This window comes from Mustela nigripes, chromosome 1 (assembly GCF_022355385.1).
Source record: "Mustela nigripes isolate SB6536 chromosome 1, MUSNIG.SB6536, whole genome shotgun sequence".
In the NCBI taxonomy this organism is placed as follows: Eukaryota; Metazoa; Chordata; class Mammalia; order Carnivora; family Mustelidae; genus Mustela; species Mustela nigripes.
This window is the reverse complement of record NC_081557.1, coordinates 87,130,192-87,154,919: the sequence shown is the minus strand read 5'-3', so window position 1 is coordinate 87,154,919 and position 24,728 is coordinate 87,130,192. Positions and strand designations below refer to the sequence as shown.

General features: G+C 41.9%; 1 protein-coding gene across 2 annotated transcripts in view; it reads left to right on the top strand.

Moving 5' to 3' along the window:
- The first annotated feature begins 104 nt into the window (after positions 1–104).
- The window catches only part of JHY (junctional cadherin complex regulator), a 55,512-nt gene continuing 30,888 nt past the window's right edge, over positions 105–24,728 (top strand). For both annotated transcript variants that reach the window (XM_059392598.1, XM_059392600.1), the window contains exons 1-3: positions 105–229; positions 2,930–3,342; positions 15,668–16,187. In XM_059392598.1, coding sequence (XP_059248581.1) covers positions 3,026–3,342; positions 15,668–16,187 — 837 coding nt within the window. In that variant the 5' untranslated portion in view covers positions 105–229; positions 2,930–3,025. The remainder of the gene's footprint in view (positions 230–2,929; positions 3,343–15,667; positions 16,188–24,728) is intronic.

Genomic DNA, 24,728 nt, shown 5'->3' with positions numbered 1-24,728 from the left:
GCCCCGCCCCCTGAGGCGAGCCCCGCCCCCTGAGGCGAGCCCCGCCCCCTGAGGCGAGCCCCGCCCCCTGAGGCGGGCAGGCTGCTCTCTCTGTTGGCCGCGGTCTCCACGGCAGCACCTGCCACGCGGGTGGGGCGGGGCTGTAGCGGCTCGGCAGGATGCGGTCTGCAGGGGTCGCGGTCGCCGAGGAGCCCTGGGCAGGTGACAGGCCGTTGCCTCCTGAACGAGGGTGCGCGCGCCGGGGAAGGGAAATGGGAAGGACTGGGATTGGGGGTGGTGGGGGGCGGGGGACAGCAGGAAATCTCCAGAGGAAACTGGATCGGGACCAGGAGAACCGCAACTTTGGGGCCCAGGCGGGAAGGCGGGACCGTGGCAAGGCAGGCACAAGGACCCAGAGGCCGGCACCCGGAGAGACTTTGGTGCCCAGACTCCCAGAGCAGCCCTGTCTTCTGTTGATAAAGACCAGTCCGGGGCACCAGACCACCCCTCCCCCGTCCCCACCTGTCACCTCCTTATCTTAAAACGCCTTTGCTGCTAGGTTTTGTCCATCAGAAAAAAGACAGAGAGAAAACAAACCGATCATCCCTTATGGGTAGCTTCTGGGCTGTTCCACAATAGGACAACTATTTCTCTACCTTTCATCTTGGCCAGAGTGAGCAGGGTTCCTTTTCACCTACAGAAGGAAATTTGTTCCTCCCGCTACTAGAGGAAGAGACCCAAGGCCTTGAAGGGAACCCGAGGGAACTGGCTGCATCTTAGTGCCTGGATACCACTGGTGACACCCCAGTCCGCCTTGTTTACTTTTGTAACGAGACTGTTAGCCTCTCTCTCAATCAGAAATTTCAGTGAAAAACAATTGTGCCACTAGGGAGCCACATTCATTGCATTTAAAATGCCTACTTGCTAATGTACTGGAGATACCAGCTTTTCCTTCTTTAACCTCATGCCTGTATAAAATCAGGCCTCTCCCAAAGCCCCAGCTTTGCTAGGGTTCGGCTTTGTATTCTCTGCACTATTCCAGATTTCACTAATTACAACAAAATTATCTTCTATGGACTTTTTAAAAATTTGGTACCACTTAAGAAATCTTAGTCTGTCTCATTTAAGGAGAACAGTTGAGAGGACTGACTGATTTCATGAGCAATACCAAATTTAAATAGAATAATTATCTTAAGTTTTTTTTTTAAAGATTTTTTAAATTTATTTATCAGAGAGAGAGAGAGAGAGCGCGCAGGCAGACAGAATGGCAGGCAGAGGCAGAGGGAGAAGCAGGCTCCCTGCTGAGCAAGGAGCCGGATGTGGGACTCCATCCCAGGACGCTGGGATCATGACCTGAGCCGAAGGCAGCTGCTTAACCAACTGAGCCACCCAGGCGTCCCTATTTTAAGTTTTTTCTTTAATAATCCCAAGTACAGTGACTTAAACTCATCCAGTAAAACTCTTACAGATGTTTATACAAACTGTTTCTGTTAAATGCTAGTTAGTACTTGGTGGATTTGCTGCTTTCTAAAGACTCCCTAAAAAGCAAGAGTTCATCTACTTATTATTTTAATAAGACAGGGCACACTATGTATTTTTAAAATAAGATGATACAGCAAAGCAGTGTGTATGGTTAAACGATAATATATTATTTATATGTATAATGCCAACTTGGGGAACTTCAAATTCATAAGAAAACTACTTTGTATGCATTTAAATCTGAATGCTACCTTTTGTCTGGCTTGTTTGTTAAGGCACTTTCCTCTAAGGTGTTTGATGGTGCTAGCAATGAGGTCAACATTACTAACAGTGCAAGGAATAGGAATAAGTTCATGTTATCTAATTAAAGCCAGCATTTGCCAAAAGAACAGGAGCAAGCCCTTAGAAAATGTTATAGGAATCTTGGACGGTAAAAAGTTTCAGTTGTCTGGCCTACGAGGGAAAAAAAAATGGCACAAAGGCAGTGAGATAGAAGACTGAGCAAAATAGAAATGCCGGGGAGAGATGAAAGGAAGCACAATCCAAAATCATCATCTCCTTTCAATCTGATACGAACTTAGAGCACCCTTTCCATAAACCATCTCATGGGTCTTCATGACAGCCCTCTGAAACAAGGAAGGCGCACTTAGAATCACACACTTAAAGAGAGTTAGAAGGGACCCTAGCCGTTACTCTGGCCAATCTTCCACCCACCCAAGGACAATATCCTTTTCAGGTAGGCAGACATTCAGCCTCTGCTACGAATCACTTAGTGGCATTCACAATTCACAAAGCCTCCAAATTTTGCATTAGACAGTTGTAATCACTGAGCGTGCACGCCCACACACACACACAGAGATTAAGCTGATATTAATCTCCACGTAATGTCCACCTAAATTACTCATTCCTATCTGGTGGCAACCAGGGATCCAAAATGTCTTCTAAATGATTAAACCAGCCAATATAGATCTAGGCATAAAACAGCTTCCCTCTTTACAGCTCCAACTATGGAAACCACTCTCTTCCCCACTCTCTCCTTTGCTTTTCAAAGCTAGAACTGAAATCTGTTTTACTCTATTCATGAATACTCAATGATGTGGCATATTTATGTTGGTGCCCTGGGTATTTGAAATAAAGCCATCGAAGTACCCTCCGTAATTAACCATTTAGCTTTATCTAGGCTTGTGTGTAATAGGACCTTGGAAAGTAGAAAAAGGAATCCAACCATTTGATTTCCTCAATAAAGCTGTATTTGATTACTCAGGTTGTTTATGAACTCCACATCAGATGTGTTTCTGTAGAGAAAAAAACACAATAGGTTTTCAATAGACCTTCCTCATACAAAAGCGTACATACAAAAGGCTGCAGATAATGTAACAGGGTTCTGCTCACTTAAATGTTTGCTTAACATTGAAATTAAAGAGAATTCAGTAGTCACAAAGTGACATAAATACAATTTTTTTTTTTTTAGGTAATGCCTTTGTAAACCACAACTTTAAATATTCAAGCCAACTGCTCCTATCATCAAGAATATCTGTGTTCACATTCACATTGGTATGTTTCCAAGATGAGTCATAGTAAATTAATTCCCAAGCTCTCAATTCAATCTCCTGTTCATCATACCAACTTAAAGATCCGGTCCACAGAGCCACCTTTTCAGAAGGACTTACATCTGATTTCAAAAGACTCCTTGGAATCTGATTCGGGAAGCTTCACTCAAGAGAGTAAGTCCCAGCTTGAAGACCAAATCCGGGACAACAATATGGAACCGGACAGCTTAGAGGAGGAAAGTCTGAGTGAGACGGAAGAGGAGGCAAGCAGAAAAGTAGCGCGGAAGAATGGCAGAGAAAACCTCCACCCCCGGAGCAATGGCATGGACAACAGGTAAGGAACTGGCTTGTGTACGAGAACAGTGGGTCCTGAAGTGTATTGTCAGGTCATCACTGGTAGATCACAAGCGACAGTGAGGACAAGCTATGGTAATGAACTCCTTGTAATGTATGTGGGACAGGTCCCAATCAACTAAGGACAGCTTGAAGCCAGGATTTTTGCCACGTCCTTTTTTAAATAAAAAATATGCAAAAGGGGCGTCTGGGTGGCTCAGTGGGTTAAGCCTCTGCCTTCAGCTCAGGTCATGATCCTGGGGTCCTGGGATCCAGCTGCATTGGGCTCTCTGCTCAGCGGGGAGCCTGCTCCCCCCTGCCCCCTCTCTCTCTGCCTGCCTCTCTGCCTACTGGTGATCTGTCAAATAAATAAATAAAATCCTTTAAAAAAATGCAAAACATGAGGCATGAATAAGGGCGTATGCACTCCTTCCGCTCCTTGCTCCTGTCCATATTCTAGGGGTCTCCACTGCTATGACCTGACCTTGGAGAAATTCCAGAAAGCCTGCTACAGAAAAATGCCATAACTTGGAATCAGGTGGTGTCGATTGGGTCCAGACATTGCTGTTCGGTGTATAATTTGGAATAGGTCACTTAACTCTTTTGTGGCTCACTTTTCTCACCTGTCATTGATCTGGCCTGTCCATCTCCCAGGACTGCTATCTGTGTCAGTGAGTACATTTTGGGAGTGCAGTCCTACCCGAGTTTATGAAGGTCTACCTCCCGGGGCTTACATATCGTGTAAGGATTTAATTTCTAATAATCGGTATTTATAGGGTGTTAACATAATGCTATGAGTGAGCAAATAATATAAGAGAATATAAAGTAGTGGGTTACTCAGTTTTAATGAAAAAACTATACGACACAGCAAGGAAGAAGTTAAAGCTATTGTTAGAAAGGGGTTTTCCTGGGGCGACAAAGTATATATTCTGAAGCAGATGATCTGGGTTCAAGTTCTGCCACGTACTAGCTGTGTAAGTTGGCCAAGTCCAGTTAATCTCTCTGTGCCTCAGTTCCCTCATCACTCAAATGGGATGACACTAGTTACTTCACAGAGTTTTGAGGCTAAAATAAATGAATATATATGCAATGTAGAACAGTGACTAGCACTTTATACGTTATAGATGTATTAGTTTGTTTTTAAAATAAGTGTTGGAAGTTTTTATTAATATTTTTATTTATTTATTTGGCAGACAAAGATCACAAGTAGGCAGAGAGGCAGGCAGAGAGAGAGAGAGAGAGGAAGAAGCAGGTTCCCTGCTGAGCAGAGAGCCCGATGCGGGACTCGACCCCAGGACCCTGAGACTATGACCTGAGCTGAAGGCAGAGGCTTAACCCACTGAGCCACCCAGGCGCCCAGTTTTGTTTTTTAAATGGGTAAAATATATTGAGGAAAGTTTCTTAGAAGGCCTAGAACTTGGGCAGGCAGGTTTTTGGAGAGAAGATAAAATTTGGAAACAAGAATCAAATTAGAGTGAACATGTGACACATTCAAGCCCCACTTGATGGCAGAGGATTTGTTCTGAGCGTAGGGAAAGAGGACTACGTAAGGGGCCTGATGTAGGGGCCTCGTGTGTGCAACCAGCCCACACCCCAGACAGGGCATTTAACACAGAACCTACAACCTGTCTCAGCAAGACAGTCCCAGCAAGGGCACCTGCGGGAACCAGAATTGGAGCCCAACCCTGAGTCTTTTTCTTCCTTTCTGCTTTCCCTCCTTATTTCTTCCACTGCAACATTATCGGGTAGAATCAAGCTCACTTGCTTCTTAAGGATCTCGAAGTACAGTGCAAATGGTAGGCGGCCTGAACAAGGAACCACCCCAGCGCTGGGGGACGAAGATGGGCTCAGGGAAGCATCAGTCAGATGGCCTCCCCTGCTACAGCAGGGAGAGAGAATACAGGCTCTTGGGGGAGACCTGAGAGAGTTAGCTGTGTCTGAGGAAGATTATCCTGCAAGACAGGGCATTCTGAATTAGAGAGTAAACTGACGACGGACTAAGAAACTACCAGATGGTAATCACAATTACAACCAAGACAACAGTATCTCTTTTTAAAGGCCCACCCGTAATTTCATTTAATTCTTCCTTGTCATCCTGCCAGAAAAACGCTGGTCTTCCCATTTTACAGATAAGGACAATGAGGCAAACAGAGATCAGGTAACTTGTTGAACAGTGACTACAGTGCTGGGGGAGGACGTTTGTGATTTTGTTGTTGATGTTGGTTAAATGGTGACAACATTCTAACCTAAAGAAAAGTACAACCATTTTGCACCAAAAAAAAAAAAAAAAAGAAAGAAAAGAAACACCAGAAAAATACCATATAACCCTAACTGCCATATTTGTTTCAGATGTGTATTTTTTTTATTAATTTAGAGAGAATGCACACATGAGTGAGGGGTCAGAGGGAGAGGGAAAGAAACTCAAGCAGATTCTGCACCGATCGCAGAGCCCAACGTGGGGCTCAATCCCAGGACCCTGAGATCATGACCTGAGCCGAAACCAAGGGTTGGACACTTAACTGACTGCATCACCCAGGCGCCCTTCAGATATATTTTTTATAGACATAAAACATCAACGATAAAACTTCCTTGTTCCCCTTCTCAAACCGCCCCCCCATCTATCTCCTTAGAGATAACCAATATGTTCTCCTGCGTGGGTGTGTATCCTTCTTAGCAATCTTTTATTCATTGGCTGCGTAGACAATATATGGGGGCGGGGGAGGGAGAATGAGTATATGAACTGACAGGCTTATTGACAGATCAGATATGGTGGCTGAAGGAAGAAGAGAAGCCAAAGGTCACTTTAAGGTGCTCATAACGATAGCTGGCATCGATAAACTGATTAGCATGAGCCCATCCCTATGCTAAACAGTCTTTGTGTATTATCTCATTTAATTCATATGGCAACCCTGTTGGGAGACACTGTAGTGATCCCCATGTTAAAGGCTATACATGAGGCTTAAAGGGGTTCTATTTATACCCATTTATTACGTGGATGGAGGGGTGGAGTGGGGAACTCATGCAGTCTGACTCGATGCCCTAAGCCGTGTTTTTATCATAGCTCTGATATAAGAGAGTCAGAACCTCCTAGGCAATAAATGGTAGTAGTTTCGCTGCTGGGTTGTTTTTGGTTTTGGTTTTGGTTTTTTTCCTTTTTCCAGAAACGAGGGGAGAGGAAGGAGGTTTTGCAGTAGTTAGGCATTCTGGAGAAACCAAGGCAAGGACCCATGGAGGGACCTCATTTCCTGACAGTTGAGTTTTTCCTCTTTGAGTCCAGTGCTCAGGTAGCAGCCTTTACCCCTGGCTTTTTACCCAAGGACCATGTAAATACCACTCAGTATATTTCAAAATAAAGGAAAATATTTATAGAAATCAAAATTATGGTTCAGGTCTTCGTCTTCTGATTCAGAGATCTGTAAATATTGCTGTTTTCCCTAGACTAATTTGCTTTAGAAATCTTCAACAACAGACGATCATCCTCAGGGTTAGACTGGCTTTTAGCCGTAGTAATTATTGGGCAGCAGAATAGTGCTTGAGACATCGAACATTAGGAGGAGCAGTTCCCCACTACAAAGGAAAACACAACTGAAGCATTAAGCCAAATACTGCCTCAAAAATATTATTCGGGCTAGTTTAGTTATTGGCTTCTTTCACTTAAGCCCTGGAAACATTTTCTACATACACTGTTGCTTGGCTCTGAGTAGTGCACTAGCCGTGAAACAGACAAATCGATCTCAGACTCTCAATGTGAAATTCAAGTAAGCTTTCATTTTTATAAGGTAGATGGCATTCTGGGAATTGTAGTTCTAAAAAAAAAAAATTAGTCAAAGCCTTGCCTTAAAACCATGAAAAATCTCTTTCTTCTTGCTGTTATAAACAACAATTTTAAAAGCTGCCTGACAAATCACTTGAGCCCTTCTCTTCTGTTTTGATGTTACTAGAACCTCCTCAAAGCAATTACTCTCTTGTAGCTCACCAAAGTCAAGCCCCAGTTCAATGTATATGGATTAGAGAAAACCTTTTACTTAATGGAAATTGGAGCGGCATTGACTACAGTGAATGAATCAAGAATGGAGAGAGGATCTCCACGTGATAATCCTTAAACCCCACTCCACAGCTAGCCTTAGGACACTCGGCGCTGGCAAAGAAAGAGATCAATGTAATTCCTCGAGCACTGGAAATAACTTCTTCAGTCCTGGGGCCTCTGAAACCTTATATGATTAAAAAAAATTAGAGGGCAGCAGTACAGTACCTAGTATACGTGTTTAATAACAATATTTATATATAATTAGCTACCATTTATAGATCTAGTTGCATTATATACACTACTGTATTTATCCTCGCAAGAGCCTCTTATGCATTATTACCCCCATTTTGCAGATAAGGAACCAAGTCTCTGACAGCTGTGTAGGTATATGTAGTTACCAAGGGGCAGAGCCAGGAATTGAACTGAAGAAGTGCTCCCCTAACCAAAGCCTGAGCCTCTGATTATAAGTTATCTAGATAGGTGATCAGGGCTGATCTGATAAAGGATTCAGTTTTATGATCTAGCAGAAATTAAAGCTGTAACAACTTCGATATGGACTCAACTGAGCCCAGAGTAAATATACATGGAAAATCACACATTTTAGTAAAGTAATAAAAGTTTTTCAAAGATACTGTGCCTTTGGAATAAACCAACATTAATTGTATTTTGCTTTGGGCAGCCGGGTCATAGTCTCTGGTATTCCTCGGGACCTCTCCTGGGGAAGAGAGATGTTTTCATTCATTAAGGTCTGTAGAGGTCTTTCACATCATTTGAGAATGATAGTCTTCACCAAAGATCCCATATTCTAACGAACCACCTTGTGAGAGAAATTACTGGGCAGGAGAGAAGGCAAAATGAGCAGTTCTTAACTTTTTATGCCCAGAATTGTCTAAAAATAAGAAAGGGACTCTGTAATAATAATCTACATTTTTTTTAAAGATTTTATTTATTTATTTGTCAGAGAGAGAGGGAGAGAGAGCGAGCACAGGCAGACAGAATGGCAGGCAGAGGCAGAGGGAGAAGCAGGCTCCCTGCCGAGCAAGGAGCCGGATGTGGGACTCCATCCCAGGACGCTGGGATCATGACCTGAGCCGAAGGCAGTTGCTTAACCAACTGAGCCACCCAGGTGTCCCAATAATCTACATTTTTATTGTGTTGTGGTGGTCTAGGATCTTTCTCCCAAATGCTTTTATACATATTATTTCTGATTAATAAATACAAGAATCAGGGAAAGGGTTCAAACAGCAATACTGGGGAACCAAAACAGCGAGTGAGTAAAGAGAGACTGAGTAAAGACCAAAACTCAGCCTTTTCATTTCCCCACATGTTTTCCAGACTGTTCCGTAGAACACGCGGAGACTGGGAAACTGACTGCAGACTTTTCCCGCACACGTGCTGTAGAGTGTGTTTGTTTTCTTGTTGTTGTTTGTGCTGGTTAGGAGAGTAAAGAGGATACCCGAGGGCATGTTTAACATTCTAGGATGGCTAAGAACACTGTGGGAGTTCCCAGGAGCCCACATGCATCCCTGTCCGTGTCTAGAAACATTCATCCATGTTGATGTTTATGGACTTTCCAAGATAGATTTTCAATTTAAGGCCCTGAAGTGCAGACCTGCACTTCATGTACATTACACTACATCCTTCACACAATATTTTAGGGATGGCTACAGCATTTGAGTTATTTCTGATCACTTGGGAATGGTTATACGGGAGAAGTGACTTTCCGTCGCAGGCATGCGTCATTTCTGTTGTCTTTGCAACCATCCGCTCGCAAACGCTACCGTCCTTAAGCCCCGGTGCTGTCCCAGGGCAGGCATGGTGCCATCACAACAGATGAGCGGGCAGGGACGGAAGTCAAGTATGTGCGTGGGCATAGCTTGTGTCTGTTAAAGGCAGAGGCCCCGCCAGAAATGCTAACACTGCAGTGGCTTGGGGTGTAATGCCCTCAGAGACAACCACGAGTTCCTTTCTAGCTTATTTCAAAATCGGGAGGCTTTCGGTGCTAAATTAGTAAATAATCGGTGAGTTTGAAAACCGCCAAAGTATTAAGTCACCTCGCCTACAATCCTGTGAGGTTATCAAGATGATTAAGAGGCTTGTAAGCAAGTTAGTAAAGGACTAGTTTAATTCCTGACCTTAACTGTATTATTTCTACTCCCCGGCAATTGTGAAAATATAGAGAGCTTTAATTATTCTACATGTTTAATCTACCGAATGTAAAATGAGTGCTTTTTCCAATGCTTATATACCATCGCTGAATTTTGCATGATGGTTGCAATCCAGTGAATAACACTACGGGTCCTCAGAGCTGCCCGGCTCATAAAGCACAGCCTCTTCTCCTTACTGTCCGCAGGAGGAACTCATTGCCTAGGGTGGGGAAGAGATTCACTCAAGTACCCACAGCCGGGCAGTGCCAAATCTGGACTGGGACCCACGTTTCAAGGCCGGTCCTTCCATTGCCTTTTTCATGACACACGGCTTCCTTGCAATTACAATGCTGTCAATATCAGACACTTAGAAGACAGGAAATTCGATGGGGTGCCTAGGTGGCTCAGTGGGTTAAGCATCCAACTCTTGATTTCTGCTCGGGTCACGCCCTCAGGGTCCTGAGATTGAGCCCTGCAGAGAGTCCATGCTCAGCGGGGAGCCGGCTTGAGATATTTTTTTTTTCCACTTCCCCTCTCCCCCTCCCCCACCCACCCTGGCTCTTTCGTCCTCGCTCTCTGGATAAACAAATAAATCTTTGACAAATAATACAACAAAACAAATAAAAGACAGGAAATTCTATCTACAGAGAGCGTAAACACCTACAAATTTCATAAATCCAAGGCTTCTTAGCCGCTATTTCTGGAGAATGAAAAGGACATCCAAGAGGGCCATGGAAAATTCTTGGCGTGAGCACTGTAAACTCTCCCTGAATGCAAGGAATTGTGTTTCTAAATACTGGGTCATACATCATTTCCCCTGTGAAGACTCGGGCTTTGTTTCACATAAGAGAAGTGAGGTACGAGAATTTTACATCCCAATTATGACCCCGTGTTCTTTAGATCATTTGTTTTCATTCACCTCCCAGACTGTCCTTGAATCAAGGCTGGTACTTATAAGAACGCGGGGCAAATATCTGGTTATTTTGCAGCCATAAATCTGTTGTCAGAGACAAAGAAGGGACTCTGGTTGGAATTATCCAAATTATATAACTGCTGTAAATTATGTTCACTAGGTAACAATCGGCACTTCTGCTTTTGAGTGTGCTTCTGTAGACAGTCTGGCCTTTGGTTCATTAAAGCAACTTTTTTCCAATTAAAATGCTTAATTTTTCGTAAGCAGGATGCCTACATTAAATGAAATTTCTTGCATGGTAAACAACCTACTTGAAGTGCATCAGCGTGTTTATGGGACCATTTTCTTTTGTGCTTGCAAAAGTTGTTTTTTTTAATCCTTTGGATTTATTTCATTTGATTTACTTAAAAGCCATTGATAAAAAGATTAAGAGGAGCCTAGGATTCAGAAATCCTTGGAAATAACTGTCAGTTTATAGTTCCTTAAAGAAGCTTTAAAAACTTTACACTTAGGCAAAAATTGAATTTGCAGTTCATATGCATAAAAGATTTAATGGCATATAAATTGGGAATAATTGTTCTGTTTAAAAGGATTAAATTAAACCTAAATCAATAATAACATGTGCAGTTTCCATTTAACTGCCTACTTAAAATAAAGTGGCAAATAAATAACAGCTAAATGATTAATAGCAGGGCTTTTATTCACCTCCTCAACAGGCAAAATGGCCAGTTATTGAATATTTTATTATGAGTGCAAAGTATGTTAATTGTACTAGAAACATGCTCTAATTTTAGTAATTTTTTGATTGAATGCTACACTAAATATGAGGCTCTTCATTAAATGGAGATTTGATTTTATTTTGCTTGAACTTGAGTACAGTGAGTACTCAGATATGGTCCATTAAAGCCTGCAAATATCATGGCGTATGCGTGCGAGACCACCTCCCCTTCCTCTCTGCATCCAGGTCTCACCTAGGCATCTGAAGAGGGGACCCGGCATCTGTTGTCTGAACAGCAACAAAAGAGTTGTGCATGCATTGTCTGTGTAACCTTTCTATCAAATGGGGAGGAAGAGAAGTGTGTGTTTTGTGTGCAGATGATTACTGATGAAGGAGCACTTCATACTCATTTTGTTCCACTGTGTTGACCTGGACCACGAAACCTAATTGAGCTTCTTAGCACACAAGCTCAGCACAATGGGGTTCTTCAGTATCAATGTTCTATTTCAAACATTAGATTTGTTTCTGTGAAGTATTACAGCCTCCCGTGCTCATGATTTTGCAAAACATTTGTTTCGACATAGAGTTTCCATCTAGAAAGGGGACGGAGGGAATACTTGGAGACTGTCATTGCAGTGTAAATGGGGCAGTGTAATTAAAGCTCTTAGAAAAGCCACATTTTCAGATTCAGATTTCTTCTGGACACATTATTAGAGTTTCTCTTCCCACGTTTGGTTCAGAAACATTCTTCTCAATCAAAGCAATTCATCTTTTTTTTTTTTTTTTTTTTCTGATATGTTCCCAAAGCCTTTGTATTGCTTGGGTTCCACTTAAGACACCAGTGCTTCTGCAATGTGTAGTATACCTCTAGGGGCATTTAAGAATGGCGATATGTTGAGACCAGAAATTACGTTTCTTTTTTTTTTTTTCTTTTTAATTTTATTTATTTATTTGACAGACAGAGATCACAAGTAGGCAGAGAGGCAGGCAGAGAGAGAGAGGAAGGGAAGCAGGCTCCCTGCTGAGCAGAGAGCCTGATGCGGGGCTAGATCCCAGAACCCTGAGACCATGACCTGAGCTGAAGGCAGAGGCTTAACCCACCGAGCCACCCAGGTGCCCCAGAAATTACAGTTCTTTCTGAAGATCTAAAGTCATTTAATTCTCCCATCAGCACTCAGCAGGTTCTTAAAATATTTCATCGTGTGGCTGAAATTTCTTAGTCGCATTTCCTAAACTATAGTTCAAACAGGTCATCTACAAGTGCCTAAGGCATGGTAAAGAAAATCGGATTTTTGAAGATAGTTAGTTCCTTCAAGCCACAAAGGTGCCCCTGAGTGCATCACAACACAGCTCCGTGCCCTGGAAATAACTTGAGCCCCAGGGAGAGAACAATCCCTTGAGATCCACCCACAGGAAGCACAATGCACAACACAACATGCGTCGTGTCATGGTGACTGAATGTAACACAGGGCAAGGACTGGCCATGGAGCTCGTGGGCAGAGGTGGTCCTAGCTAGCCAACCCTCACGGAGTACTTACTCTGTGTCATGGATATGTAAGCATTCGTATGTATTCATTCACGTAATCCTCTCAATGGCACCCTGAGATAGGTACTGTTATCCCATTTCACTGACGCGCAAGCTAAGGCACAGAGAAGTTAATGAATTGCACCTTTTCACACGGTAACTCAATCCCAGGACCCTGGGATTATGACCTGAGCTGAATCTGGTCAGCTGAGCCACCCAAACGCCCCTGGATACTCACTTTCAAAGAGTACCAACCCCTGCTTTAAGAGTGCAAAGAAGGCTAGCTATCCTAAAACTTCACAAAAAACAAGCAAACAAAAATGCCTCTGTAGATAATCCCTTCCAAAAACTCATCACCTGGGCTCTCCAGAAGTATTTAGATCTTACTAACATCTTTGCTCTCTAATTATTTTTGCTCAGAGCCAGACTCTCAAGTTAATATAGGTAAGCCAAATTCCTTCACAGAGTTTACAGAGTCCTTCAGGATCTTACCTCTGCTTCTCCCTAAGCTCTCCTCAACCCTCCTTTTATCCATTCAGAATCTGTTCTTTAAAAGCATCACATTTAAAAGTGCCTGGGTGGCTCAGTGGGTTAAGCCTCTTGCCTTCGGCTCAGGTCATGATCTCAGGGTCCTGGGATGGAGACCCCGCATCACATCGGACTCTCTGCTCAGCGGGGAGCCTGCTTCCCCATTTCTCTCTGCCTGCCTCTCTGCCTACTTGTGATCTCTGTCAAATAAATAAATCTTTAAAAAAAAATTCATATCTTTACTTACTCCAAGATGGAATCAAGGTACCCCTTAATCTGTTCTTTCCCACCTAAACAATCACGCTTATGTTTAAATCATCACATGATAGGCCCAAAAATCATTCACTAATTTGCAAGAAGCTTTTCTGCATGTGTATATTCTAATTGACTACTATTGGTTTTTAAAAATTGATATCTGATACTACATTTGTGTTGACTCAAGTAATTTTAGAGGCTCAGTTATTTGAGAAATACTCATTCACTCCTCTGTCCAGAGCACAGGCTTGAGTACTTCAGGTAGAGATTAGGGAAGGAGGAAGACTCAGACCCTGCTGCCCAGAACTGTAACTAGGTAAAGAGCCAAAGTTAGCATAGTGAAAGGCAAAATAAGCACAAATACAGAACATTAAGATACATTGTCTCATTCTGATGTTTATGCAATCCTGAGAAGTAACCAGAATATAATTGCTACTTACAGACAAGAAAAACTGGCTCAGAGATGGCATAATTTCATGCACAGATAATGACAGACCCAGAACTTGAGCCCAGGTCTGTCTAGTCCCAAGTCCAGACTGTGCCCTGTTGGACCTCTCCATGTCCCCACTCTATGCCCAATGAGACCTAGAGAGCAAAGGCTCTCCAGACAAGGCTAAAACACAGTGTGAGTTCATAAGACATCACACAGGAGACACCTCCTCCTCAAAAAACCCAGAGGCAGGTAACCCATGATGCTTAGGACATGGGGTGAGTTGCATAATTTGATATTCAACTTCCCAACAAATGTGCACCATCTCCATTCAGGCATTTTGATGGAAGAGAATATCATTTTTCTTCCCTTGGTAGAGAAAGCAGAGCAGCCTACTCCAAGAAGTCCTCCATCTTTTCTTTCTTTCTTTCCTTTTTTTTTTTTTTTTTTAGATTTTACTTATTTATTTGTCAGAGAGAGAAAGCATACACAAATACACAAGCATGGGGATCGGCAGAGGGAGAGGGAGAAGCAGGCTCCCCACTGAGCAAGGAGCCTCACATAGGACTCCATCCAAGGACTCTGGGATCATGACCTGAGCCAAAAACAGACACTTAACTGACCAAGCCACCCAGGTGTCCCAAGAAGTTCTCCATCTTAATTCAAAATGACAGTTTAGCAAGACATAGGAGTTTTGTCTTCCCACTCTAATTTTTGCTTTACCTCAAATCAAAAGACATCCAGGGCCACATTAAGAGAAGTAAATCAGTAGCCGGGGCACCATTCGCTTGTTTACCCAGAATAAAATTATGTCCTCTGTAAACAGGAATATCAAGTAGCATAAAAAGCCTAGGTGATTTACATTTTCTTTTTGATTAGAGGATTGCATCTACTATACTCAGGGAAGGAAAATCTCTCCCATTTAGCTTCTGAAGATGAAAGGGGCCATTAAACATGCCATATTACCAGCATTTTTTTTTTCTTTTTTTGGTTAAGACCAGGTGGTGCTTTACAAATTGAGACCGTCATGAGGAAAAGGGAAGACTTTACTTGGGATCATATGCCCTGATTAGGGACTAGCCCGCATCCCTATGGTGAGACCATATGTTTAACCTTTTGCTGAAGTAGGGCCGTCCTACAGCCGACCTGTGTTCTGTTTTGTGTGCATCCATGTGACAAACCCACAGAATACAAACTAAGAACTTTTCTGTGAGCCACCGTCTGATTCTAAACATTGGGGTTCGTTCTTCAGCATATGCATGGAAATCTACAAAGACAAGATGAGAAGCAAAATCCTTTAAAGGAAGAACCTAGGTAGGAATTCAGTTAAGATCAATCTTGCTTCCCCTCACAGGAGGGGCAGATGGAGGAAACATTCATCCAGGCAATAACGGCATTTTCTTCCCAGATAAGCACCCAAATGGATGGGTCACTGGCCAAAATGAGAAATCAGGTTTATCTTCGCTAGTTGAAGTGTTCAAGGTGTGCATAAGTCATAGCTCCACTTGAACCACAGCGATTCACTGGCATATGATTTTCAGCGGTTTTCAGGCATTCATAAATGACATATCCCCCATTTTTATTCCCTAATTTAATGAACGAATAATTAAAACCTTTTTGCCCTTATGTGTACTCCATAAACCCAAATTGAGCCTCAGTTAGGTCTTCAATACGTAGGTAGTAAAAGGAAAATTATAGGAGAAAGATTCAACTAAGATAATTAAACATAACATGCAAATTTGTTTTAATTAAGGACTTGACATTTCCTTTCTGCTTTGGGCAGCCAACAACCAGTAGAAGACAAATATTCAGACCTCCGATATGACCCAAACTGGAAGAGCAAGAAAGAGGAGAGGAAGTTGTTGACTATGGACACATTGCCAGAGTCTGTAGACAGCTCTTCCGAAAATCTGATTCTGGATCCCCTGTACCCTTCCAAGGAGACGTCGATGGAACTCTCCGGGGAGAAAGGTGAACCCAAGAGTAGCCCCCAGAGTGTTGCCTCCTTACTCGGCAGTGAATTTTTAAGCCCAAACTATGATCGGGGCGCCCACCGCAGCCAGCCATTTTCAGAGCTGAGCGACAGTGACCTGGCGGAAAAATCCAGCAACCTCTCTCGTTACTTGAAGAGTTCAAGTTCACATCATGAGGTTTTCCTGCCAGGATCACGTGGCCGTCGGCGAAGGAAGTCCAAACAATATTTCGTGGAGAAAAACAAGCTGACTTTGGGATTACCTACTCCTAAAACAGATTCTTATCTTCAACTTCACAATAAAAAAAGGGGGGACAATCTCCCGGAACAGGTATGTAAGTGCTACTGATTAATCTCCTCCCAGCACTACTGGCCTGGAATGTGCCTTTGTTTGCAATGGCTGGAGATCCTTTCCTTTGAGACGATGACGTCATTCTAACCATGCGGCTGAGTAAAACAAATGCCCTATCCCTTGCTCCTCTTTGAAGAATCAGGGGAATTATTCCACAGTTTTGTTTTTTTCAAGATTTAATTTATTTGACAGAGAGAGAGAGCAAGAGTGCAAGTAGGCAGAGTTGTAGGCAGAAGGAGAGGGAGAAGCAGGGTTCCCACTGGGCTGGTGGATCCCAGGGCCCTGGGATCATGACCTGAGCGGAAGGCAGATGCTTAACAGGCGGAGCCACCCAGACGCCCCTCATTCCACTAATCCTTAAGAGCAAAAATCAAAGCCATCAATGGCTTACGGTGCTGTAATTCAATTAATATATCCAAAACATTTCCACTCAGGGAACCATGGATTTTTTTTTTTTTTAATTGCATACTCCATTAGATAAAATCAGGACTGAAGGTTTGACTCGCTGTGTTGGTTGCCTTTCTTTCTACTACAACCACTGGCTTTCAACTCTATTAAATGTCCCAACACGTTGGAGGTGACATGACACACTCATGTTAATAAAGGCAACACGCACACAAGTGATTCTCAACTTCGATTTTTATATACATTTTGGGCGGTGATAGGATGGCCGCAGGCTATAGCATGTGGTGGTTTGGTTTGGGGGCTTTTAAGATTTATTTATTTGAGAGAACTCATGCAAGAGAGAGAGACAGAAAGCACAAGAGCACGCACGCAGGAGTCAGGGGTAGGGCACAAGGAGAGGGAGAAGCAGACTCCCCACAAAGCAGTGAGCCCAATGTGGGGCTTGATCCCAGGACCCCAAGATCATGATCTGAGCCAAAGGCAGATGCTTAACCAACTGAGCCACCCAGGCGCCCCTTGGTTTTTCTTTTTAATTATCCAGATGATTCTACTATCTTTCCAACCACAACTGATAATCACTACACCATCCTTTATTCTATGCGAAAGATAGAATGAAACTTTAGTCTCTCCATCTATAAAACCAGAACAGGAAGTGCCCTCCCTTTCTCATCTTACCATTTCAAGAGTGAATTCTATCCTGGATGATGGATTCAAATCTATTGCAGTCAGTAGCCTTAACTCTATATGCTGGGCACTCAGATCCTATCAGACCAACTCCTAGTGGACATCTCCATGGACATAAGAAAAGAATGGCTAGGGGCGCCTGGGTGGCTCAGTGGGTTAAAGGCTCTGCCTTCAGCTCAGGTCATGATCCCAGGGTCCTAGGATCGAGCCCCACATCGGGCTCGCAGCTCAGCGAGGGGTCTGCTTCCCCCTCTCTCTCTCTCTGCCTGCCTCTCTGCCTACTTGTGATTTGTCTGTCAAATTAAAAAAAAAAAAGAAAAGAAAGAAAGAAAAGAATGGCTAGATCAGTATATCCACCATCCTTCTTGGGAAGATCAGCTTGAAATTCATTACCTACTGTGAGGTCATTTTCAAATAGGAAGGAAAGGTTATTACATTACATGGGGATGCCCTTAGACCTATTCCAAATTCAAACTGGTATTATTTAAAATGCTCTAACCTATTCTAACCTATAAGTATTTTTTGATAGAACATGAAAAGGAGGTATATGAACATTTGTGATTTTCTCTTAATTCAGAAACTCCCTTTATAGTCTTAAAGGATTATGGTAACATCCTTGCCTTTATAACTGATAATAAAACAGAGGAATTGATATAGTATATTCAGCTGAATTCTCAAAAGAGTTGGCTGAATGCAAAAGAATTATCAACAATCTGTCCCAATTTTAGATGTTAATGTACCTTTCATAAAATATATGAAAATTTGAATTTTGCTTGGTTGCTCCTTTAAAAATATAAATTCCACAGTCCATTATCTGTGAGAAGTATTTATAACCAGTAATTTCTCTCAGACTAGAACAATATTTTTCATTTATTTTTAAATGTGTTCTCAAAAGAAGCCAGTCTAGAAGGAGAGACAAATAGGCCAAAAGAAAGTTATAATAGAAGTGAAAATAGCTTTATTATAAACTCTTTAATTGCTGATTTCTTAATTGCTAATTTTTCTTAGTAGTTATAACTTCATTTACAAACAATATTGGGGTGAGCTGACTTACAGTGATTCCATAGCACAACTTCCTGTTAGGGAGTGAGAAAACTTTAAAGCATTTTTAGCTTGCTCAATCTTTTTTTTTTTTTTAAAGATTTTATTTATTTATTTGACAGAGAGAAATTACAAGTACACTGAGAGGCAAGCAGAGAGAGAGAGAGAAGGAAGCAGGCTCCCTGCTGAGCAGAGAGCCCGATGCAGGACTCGATCCCAGGACCCTGAGATCATGACCTGAGCCGAAGGCAGCGGCTTAACCCACTGAGCCACCCAGGCGCCCCGAGCTTGCTCAATCTTTAAGCTCATAAATTAGTCTTCGAAGTGGCCGTTGACCTTGACCACCACTTTCTCCAGGTTCAAATGTCCGAGGGCCGATTGCTAATTATATTCAAAATTGTTTCTTCACCATTTTCCAACATACATTTCCTTCCTCTTACTCCTCTTCTTTTAAAAAGGACAGAAATTAGTTTGACTGAACAGTGATAGGATATGTGTAACTGTTTTTATTGAGTTATAGTCAATAGCATTGAACAATATGTTCCTTTCAAGTCATTATTTACATATGACATATGTGCAGGTCTCTCTGTCCCTACAGATTATAGGTTTCCTTATGGGCAAGAACTTGATTGATTTGTACCTATTTTCAATCTTCCTGGTAACTAGCCTAACATACTGTAAGGTCTCAGTAAACAGACGGGGAATGAAAAATGGACCTCTTAAATCACCCCCAGACTTACTCTCTTTAGTACAAATTTTATGTGAAAGGAAAATTTGCTAGAGCAGTGGTTTGAAAACCTGACTGGATATTAGATTCACCTGAGAAACTAATTTTAAAAAATGATTCTAGGCTTCACGTCGACCAACGGACATCTTTGGATAAGACCCTGAGCGCCAGTATTTTTGTTTCAAAGACCTTCAAGTGATTCTAACGTGTAGCCAGGTTTGAGATGCTCTTTTCCAGACTAGAGCAGTGGATCTCATCCTTGGCTTCACGATGGAATCATCTGGAAAATTAAAAGAATATGAATTCTTTGGCCTGCCGAAGCCCTGAATTTCTGATTTAATTAATCTGGGGTGCACTGTCAGCATGGGGATTTTTTTCAAAGCTCCCCAAGTGATTCTAATGCTTAGCCAAGGTTGAGAACCATTGCTTTACATCAGGCATTCTCAAACATTAGTTGAATCAGAATCAACTGGAGGGCTTGTTAAAACAGACTGCTGGACCTAACTTAGGGGCTTCTGATTCAGTAGGTACAGGGTGGGACCCAAGAATTTTAATTTCCTACATGGTTCTGGGTGATGCCACTTCTGCTGTTCTGATGCCACTGAGAACCACTGATCTCTTTTTCCCCTCAAACTGTAAGGCATTTATGAACCACCCAGAATCTTGTTAACATACAGATTTTAATCCAGTAGGTCTGGGGTGAGACTTAGGCATGTGGATTTCTAACAAGTGCCCAGGTGATGTCAAGGCTGCTGGTCCATGAACTGCACATAAAACACATACAGGGTTTTCCAGAAACCGGAAGTCATAGTTGTATAAGTCAGTAGTCATAGAGCACTGAGGTTTTCAAGGGATGGTAGGATTATTCTGCTGATTTGTGAGCAGGAGGTAGAATTGGAGGTGGCAGGTTTGGAGGATATGGTTTTAGATTAAGCAGCATCTATCTGGAAAGCTTTCATGTTTGAAAAGCTTTTTTCTCCTAACTTCTTTGAAAGAGATGAGCAATGTCTTACAACCAGAAATACTGAAAGGATAAATGACATCTGTCCCAAATGAATGACTAAATGTCTGTTACCGTTATACAGTGAAGAAAAGCAGCTTTTTAATACATCATTTTGTCACAAGCATTTAGGTCCAGTTAAACTACACATGGCCTTAAGGTGTGTATTGTCTTTGGGAAGAACTGAAAGTACATCTAAGAAGCTTATGACATCCCCCCAAAATGTCAACAGTTGTTTTTTTGTTAAATAGAACTCAAAAAGCTGATTAAGTTCAGATGAAAAATAAAAACAGGGATAATAAAGAAAGCTCTGGACATTAAGAATCATGAGAGCATCTAGCACTACCAGAGAGTGAATTTTAAATCCTCAATAATTAAATACTAGGATAATATTTGATGCATATATAGACAGAAAAATGGAACAACAGAGTAGAAACTGCAGAAACAGAACAAAACTATATATGAGAATATAGAAGATGATACTATGATTGGATAAGGCAGTATTGAGGCAGTATTGAGGAAATGGTGCATTGTTCAATAAAACAACTGGGTAGCCATCTGGGAGAAAATGAAGTCAGATCCGTAACTCATATCATACAACAAGATAAATTCCAAATGACCAAATATTTAATTTAAAAAAATTAAACCACAAAAATACTAGAGGAAAAAAAAAAGAAGCACATTCTCCCATAACCTCAAAATGGTTGAAAATCCAAAATCTACAAAAGATTGATAAATTTGACTACATAAATACAAAATACTTCTATAGGAAAAAGCATGAGAGTCAAAATACAAAGAACAAAAATATTTCTAATTCGTATCACAGATGAAACTCTACTATTGCTAATATATAAAGAGCTTCTAGAAATCAAGACTAAAAAATCCCAATACAAAAATACAGAAAGACCAAAGGTCAATAGAAAATTTACTAGAAAAGTTAAGTCATATATCTATGAAATGCATGAAAAGATACCCAACCTCAGCCATTAGAAGCTAAATATAAGTCTATAGTACATTGGGATTTTATTTTTCACCTATAATTAAACCAACAAAATTCCAAAATGTTTGATGAAGCTGTAGGCAAAAAAGTACAACATCAGGGTGGTAAGATAAGAAATTGGTATAACTGGTGTGGAGGATAATTTGTTAATATCCCCTTAAAGTACAAATACATATACTTCTTGAAAAAGTAAAACATAATGGAAGAGAACAGACTTCAGAGCCAAGGTGGTTGGCACTGCCACCTGCTCTCTGACCTTGGGCAGGTTGCTTAGCCCCTATGTGCTTCAGTTTCCTCATTCTTTAAAAAAAAAATATATATATATATATATACATATATATATATATATATATGTATATATATATATATAACAGTACCTTCCTCACAGGATTGTTAAGAAGGTTAAATACGTAGGTTAATATATGTAGTGTGGTTAGATCAATGCCTGCCTTATAGCCAACACTATATAATTGTTAGCAAAGAGTATTTTTACTTGACCCAATACATCACATTCCTAGGAATTTTTCCTAGTTATGTATGGGCAGTTTTGAAATAACTCCTGTACAAGATTATTCATTTCATCCTTTTTTCAGAGAAAGATTGGAAACCACCCAGATATCTGTCATGTGGGTAATACTGAAATTATAGTACATCCATAGAATAAAGTACATTGTAGCTGTTAAAAAAAATAATACTATTGAGGATGTTCTCCATGAACGGTTTCGGACAACTTACCAGAGTTTTTTATTATTAAGGGAAAAATCAAAGGTACAGAACAGTGCTCACAGTGTACAAATTGAGGAAGGATAAAGCTCTGGGTTTCATTAGGTATGCCTAAAAAGCTGGAAGAATATGCTGGTGACTGTGAAGGGTGGACAGAGATAAGAGCACAGCCTTCCATTTGATACCCTTTTATAGCTCTTATTTTTTTAGTGGTTTTATTTATTTACTTGACGGGGGTTGGGGGGGAGACAATACAAGCAGGAGGAGTGGGAGAGGGAGAAGCCGTCCCACCCCCGCCCCGCACTAGGGAGCCCGATGCAGGGCTCCATCTCAGGACCCTGGACTCAGGACCTGAGCCAGTGGCAGACGCTTAACGACTGAGCCGCGCAGGTGCCCTATAGCTCTTATTTTTGAACCATGCCTATGGATTCACAAGACACAACATTTTGTAGTAACTCTTGTAACTTCACGCCCACTGACCCCTCAGGGTCACCTAAATTGCCTTCTTTGCTAGTAAATAATGGCTCAGAGAAGAACCATCCGTTTCTAAATTAAACTGCCCCACAATTATTTTTGCCATTTTTCATCTGTACCATGTGCATTTTTCATCTGTTGATCGTACATTAGAACGCCCTGGGAAAATCACCTTGGAATCCAGGCGCTCTGTATCACTGGACGTGTGAAAGCAGGCCCGTTCCTACTGATATAAAACCTAAAACACACTAGAGGGCGCCTGAGTATCACCGTCAGCCAGTGACTTTGCTGCTGAACATTCAGGACCTTCTTTTTTTTTTTTTTTATTCATGAGTTGTTCAGGGTTTGTCTGAAACTCATTAGTTAGAATTTGAGTCCATTTCTGAGCTACCATTAAAAGACATCTATGTCTTGAAAAAGGAGCTACCTTTCTATCTTGATTCCAATGTGACTTTGAAGACCAATGAAGGGTGCTTTAGACCTGTTATTCTTCTCTTGGAAATTACAGATACTTTATGAAAACAAATATAGCAAGGTAACTCGGTCCCCTATAGTCTTCCAGACAAAATGAAGCGCTATCAAGAATCCACTACCCAGGGCCGCCTGGGTGGCTCAGTGGGTTAAGCCTCTGCCTTCGGCTCAAGTCATGAACTCAGGATCCTGGGATCAGGCCCCGTATCAGGCTCTCTGCCCGACGGGGAGCCTGCTTCCTCCTCTCTCTCTGCCTGCCTCTCTGCCTACTTGTGATCTCTGTTTGTCAAATAAATAAATAAAATCTTCAAAAAAAAAAAAAAAAAAGAAAGAAAGAAAGAAAAAAGAAACCACTACCCATTTTGGGGCTCCTGGGTGGCTCAGTCGTTAAGTGTCTGCCTTTGGCTTAGGTCATGAGCCCGGGGTGCTGGCATCAGGCTGGGCTCTTTGCTCAGAGGGAAGCCTGCTTGTATTCCCTCTCTTACCATCTCTCTCTGTCAAATAAATAAAATCTTGAAAAAAATATATAGTACAAAAGAAAGAAATCCACTACCCATATTAAGATCGACATACATTCGTGGCTCTTGCTGGGACAGCGGATCAGGCAGCCAACAGACCTTTATTAAGCACCAACTATGTGCTTGGGGTTCAGTGCTAGGTAGCTACCAGAGAACAAGACCTACAGCCCTGAGCTTCAAGGAGCTTATGTTCCAGTCACGTGACAGAGGCAAGAAATGTGGAACAAAATAATTTCCAGTGCCAATAAATACCTCAAAGGATACTGAATAACTTGACTTAATAAAATGATGAAGGGGAATGTGACTGGGATGTTTGGGTAGGACTCTCTGAGGAGATGTCATTCAAGTTGAGATGTGAACATACAAAGAAGAGAAAACTGTGGAAGCTCTGGGGGACAGGTTTGGTCTATGGCCCCTGTGGCAGCAGCCCTCTCCCCTAGGGACAGCACAATGTTACAGGAGAAAAAAATAAAACCAAAACAAAACACTAATTCAAAAGTCACAATCACAGGTTATATCCTGGCTCTTCAGCGAACTACGTGGTAGCACTTCCTAGATATTTGAGCAAGAGACTCTTTAAGACGGATACTCCTTATCTAATATATGGGGTCAATTCCTGCCTTGGAGGCCTACTAGAAAAAATTATACAAAGCTCCTGACATGTGGCAGACGGTGTAGGGAAGCTACTGTCAACACTGGACATTCTCAAGCTATAGCTTTCTTTTCCTATGGGAAGGGAAAGGAACCACTCAGAGTAGGACCTTATGGATTTTTTTTTTTTTCCTTTTTTCAGGTCAGAGTGCCTCAAAGTAAAAGGGATAGCACTTCAGGTAGAATTAAAAAATTGTACCTAAAAGGGTAGCATTTCAATGCCCTAGTAGCCCAATCTATGGTAGGACTCTCAGAGAACTCAGAAAACACACGTTACACTTGTGGGTCAGAGTCAAACTCTCAGAGTGGTACACAAGGCTCTCCGCGCCCTAGCCCCTTCTCCTGCTTCAGCCATTTCCTTTGTCATCGCCGCCCCCCGCCCCGCCTCCCTACCACTCCCAGCATCCTCTGGGAACTCACAGCTCCCAGAGCCCAGCGTCTCCCCTCCATTTCTGGTCATGCTGATGGGCCACTCTTCCTTGTCTTGTTTGTTTGGGAAAACCTTACCCTCCCTCTTGAGATGACGGAGCCACCCACTGCTCTCGTTTTCTGTAGTTTTAGATTTAGTAAAACTTTTGGTGGTCTATAAAATTAAGCTGTACCTTTATTTCAATGATGATCATCTTTTTCTAATTTGTTTAGAAATGGAATTTTTTTGTTGTTGTTTAGAATTCTTCTGGTTTGGGTGGTATTTGTTTTTAAATATTTTATTTCTTTATTTGACAGAGAGAGATCTCAAGTAGGCAGAGAGGCAGGCAGAGAGAGACCGGGGGAGGCAGGCTCCCTGCTGAGCAGAGAGCCCAATGGGGGCTCAATCCCAGGACCC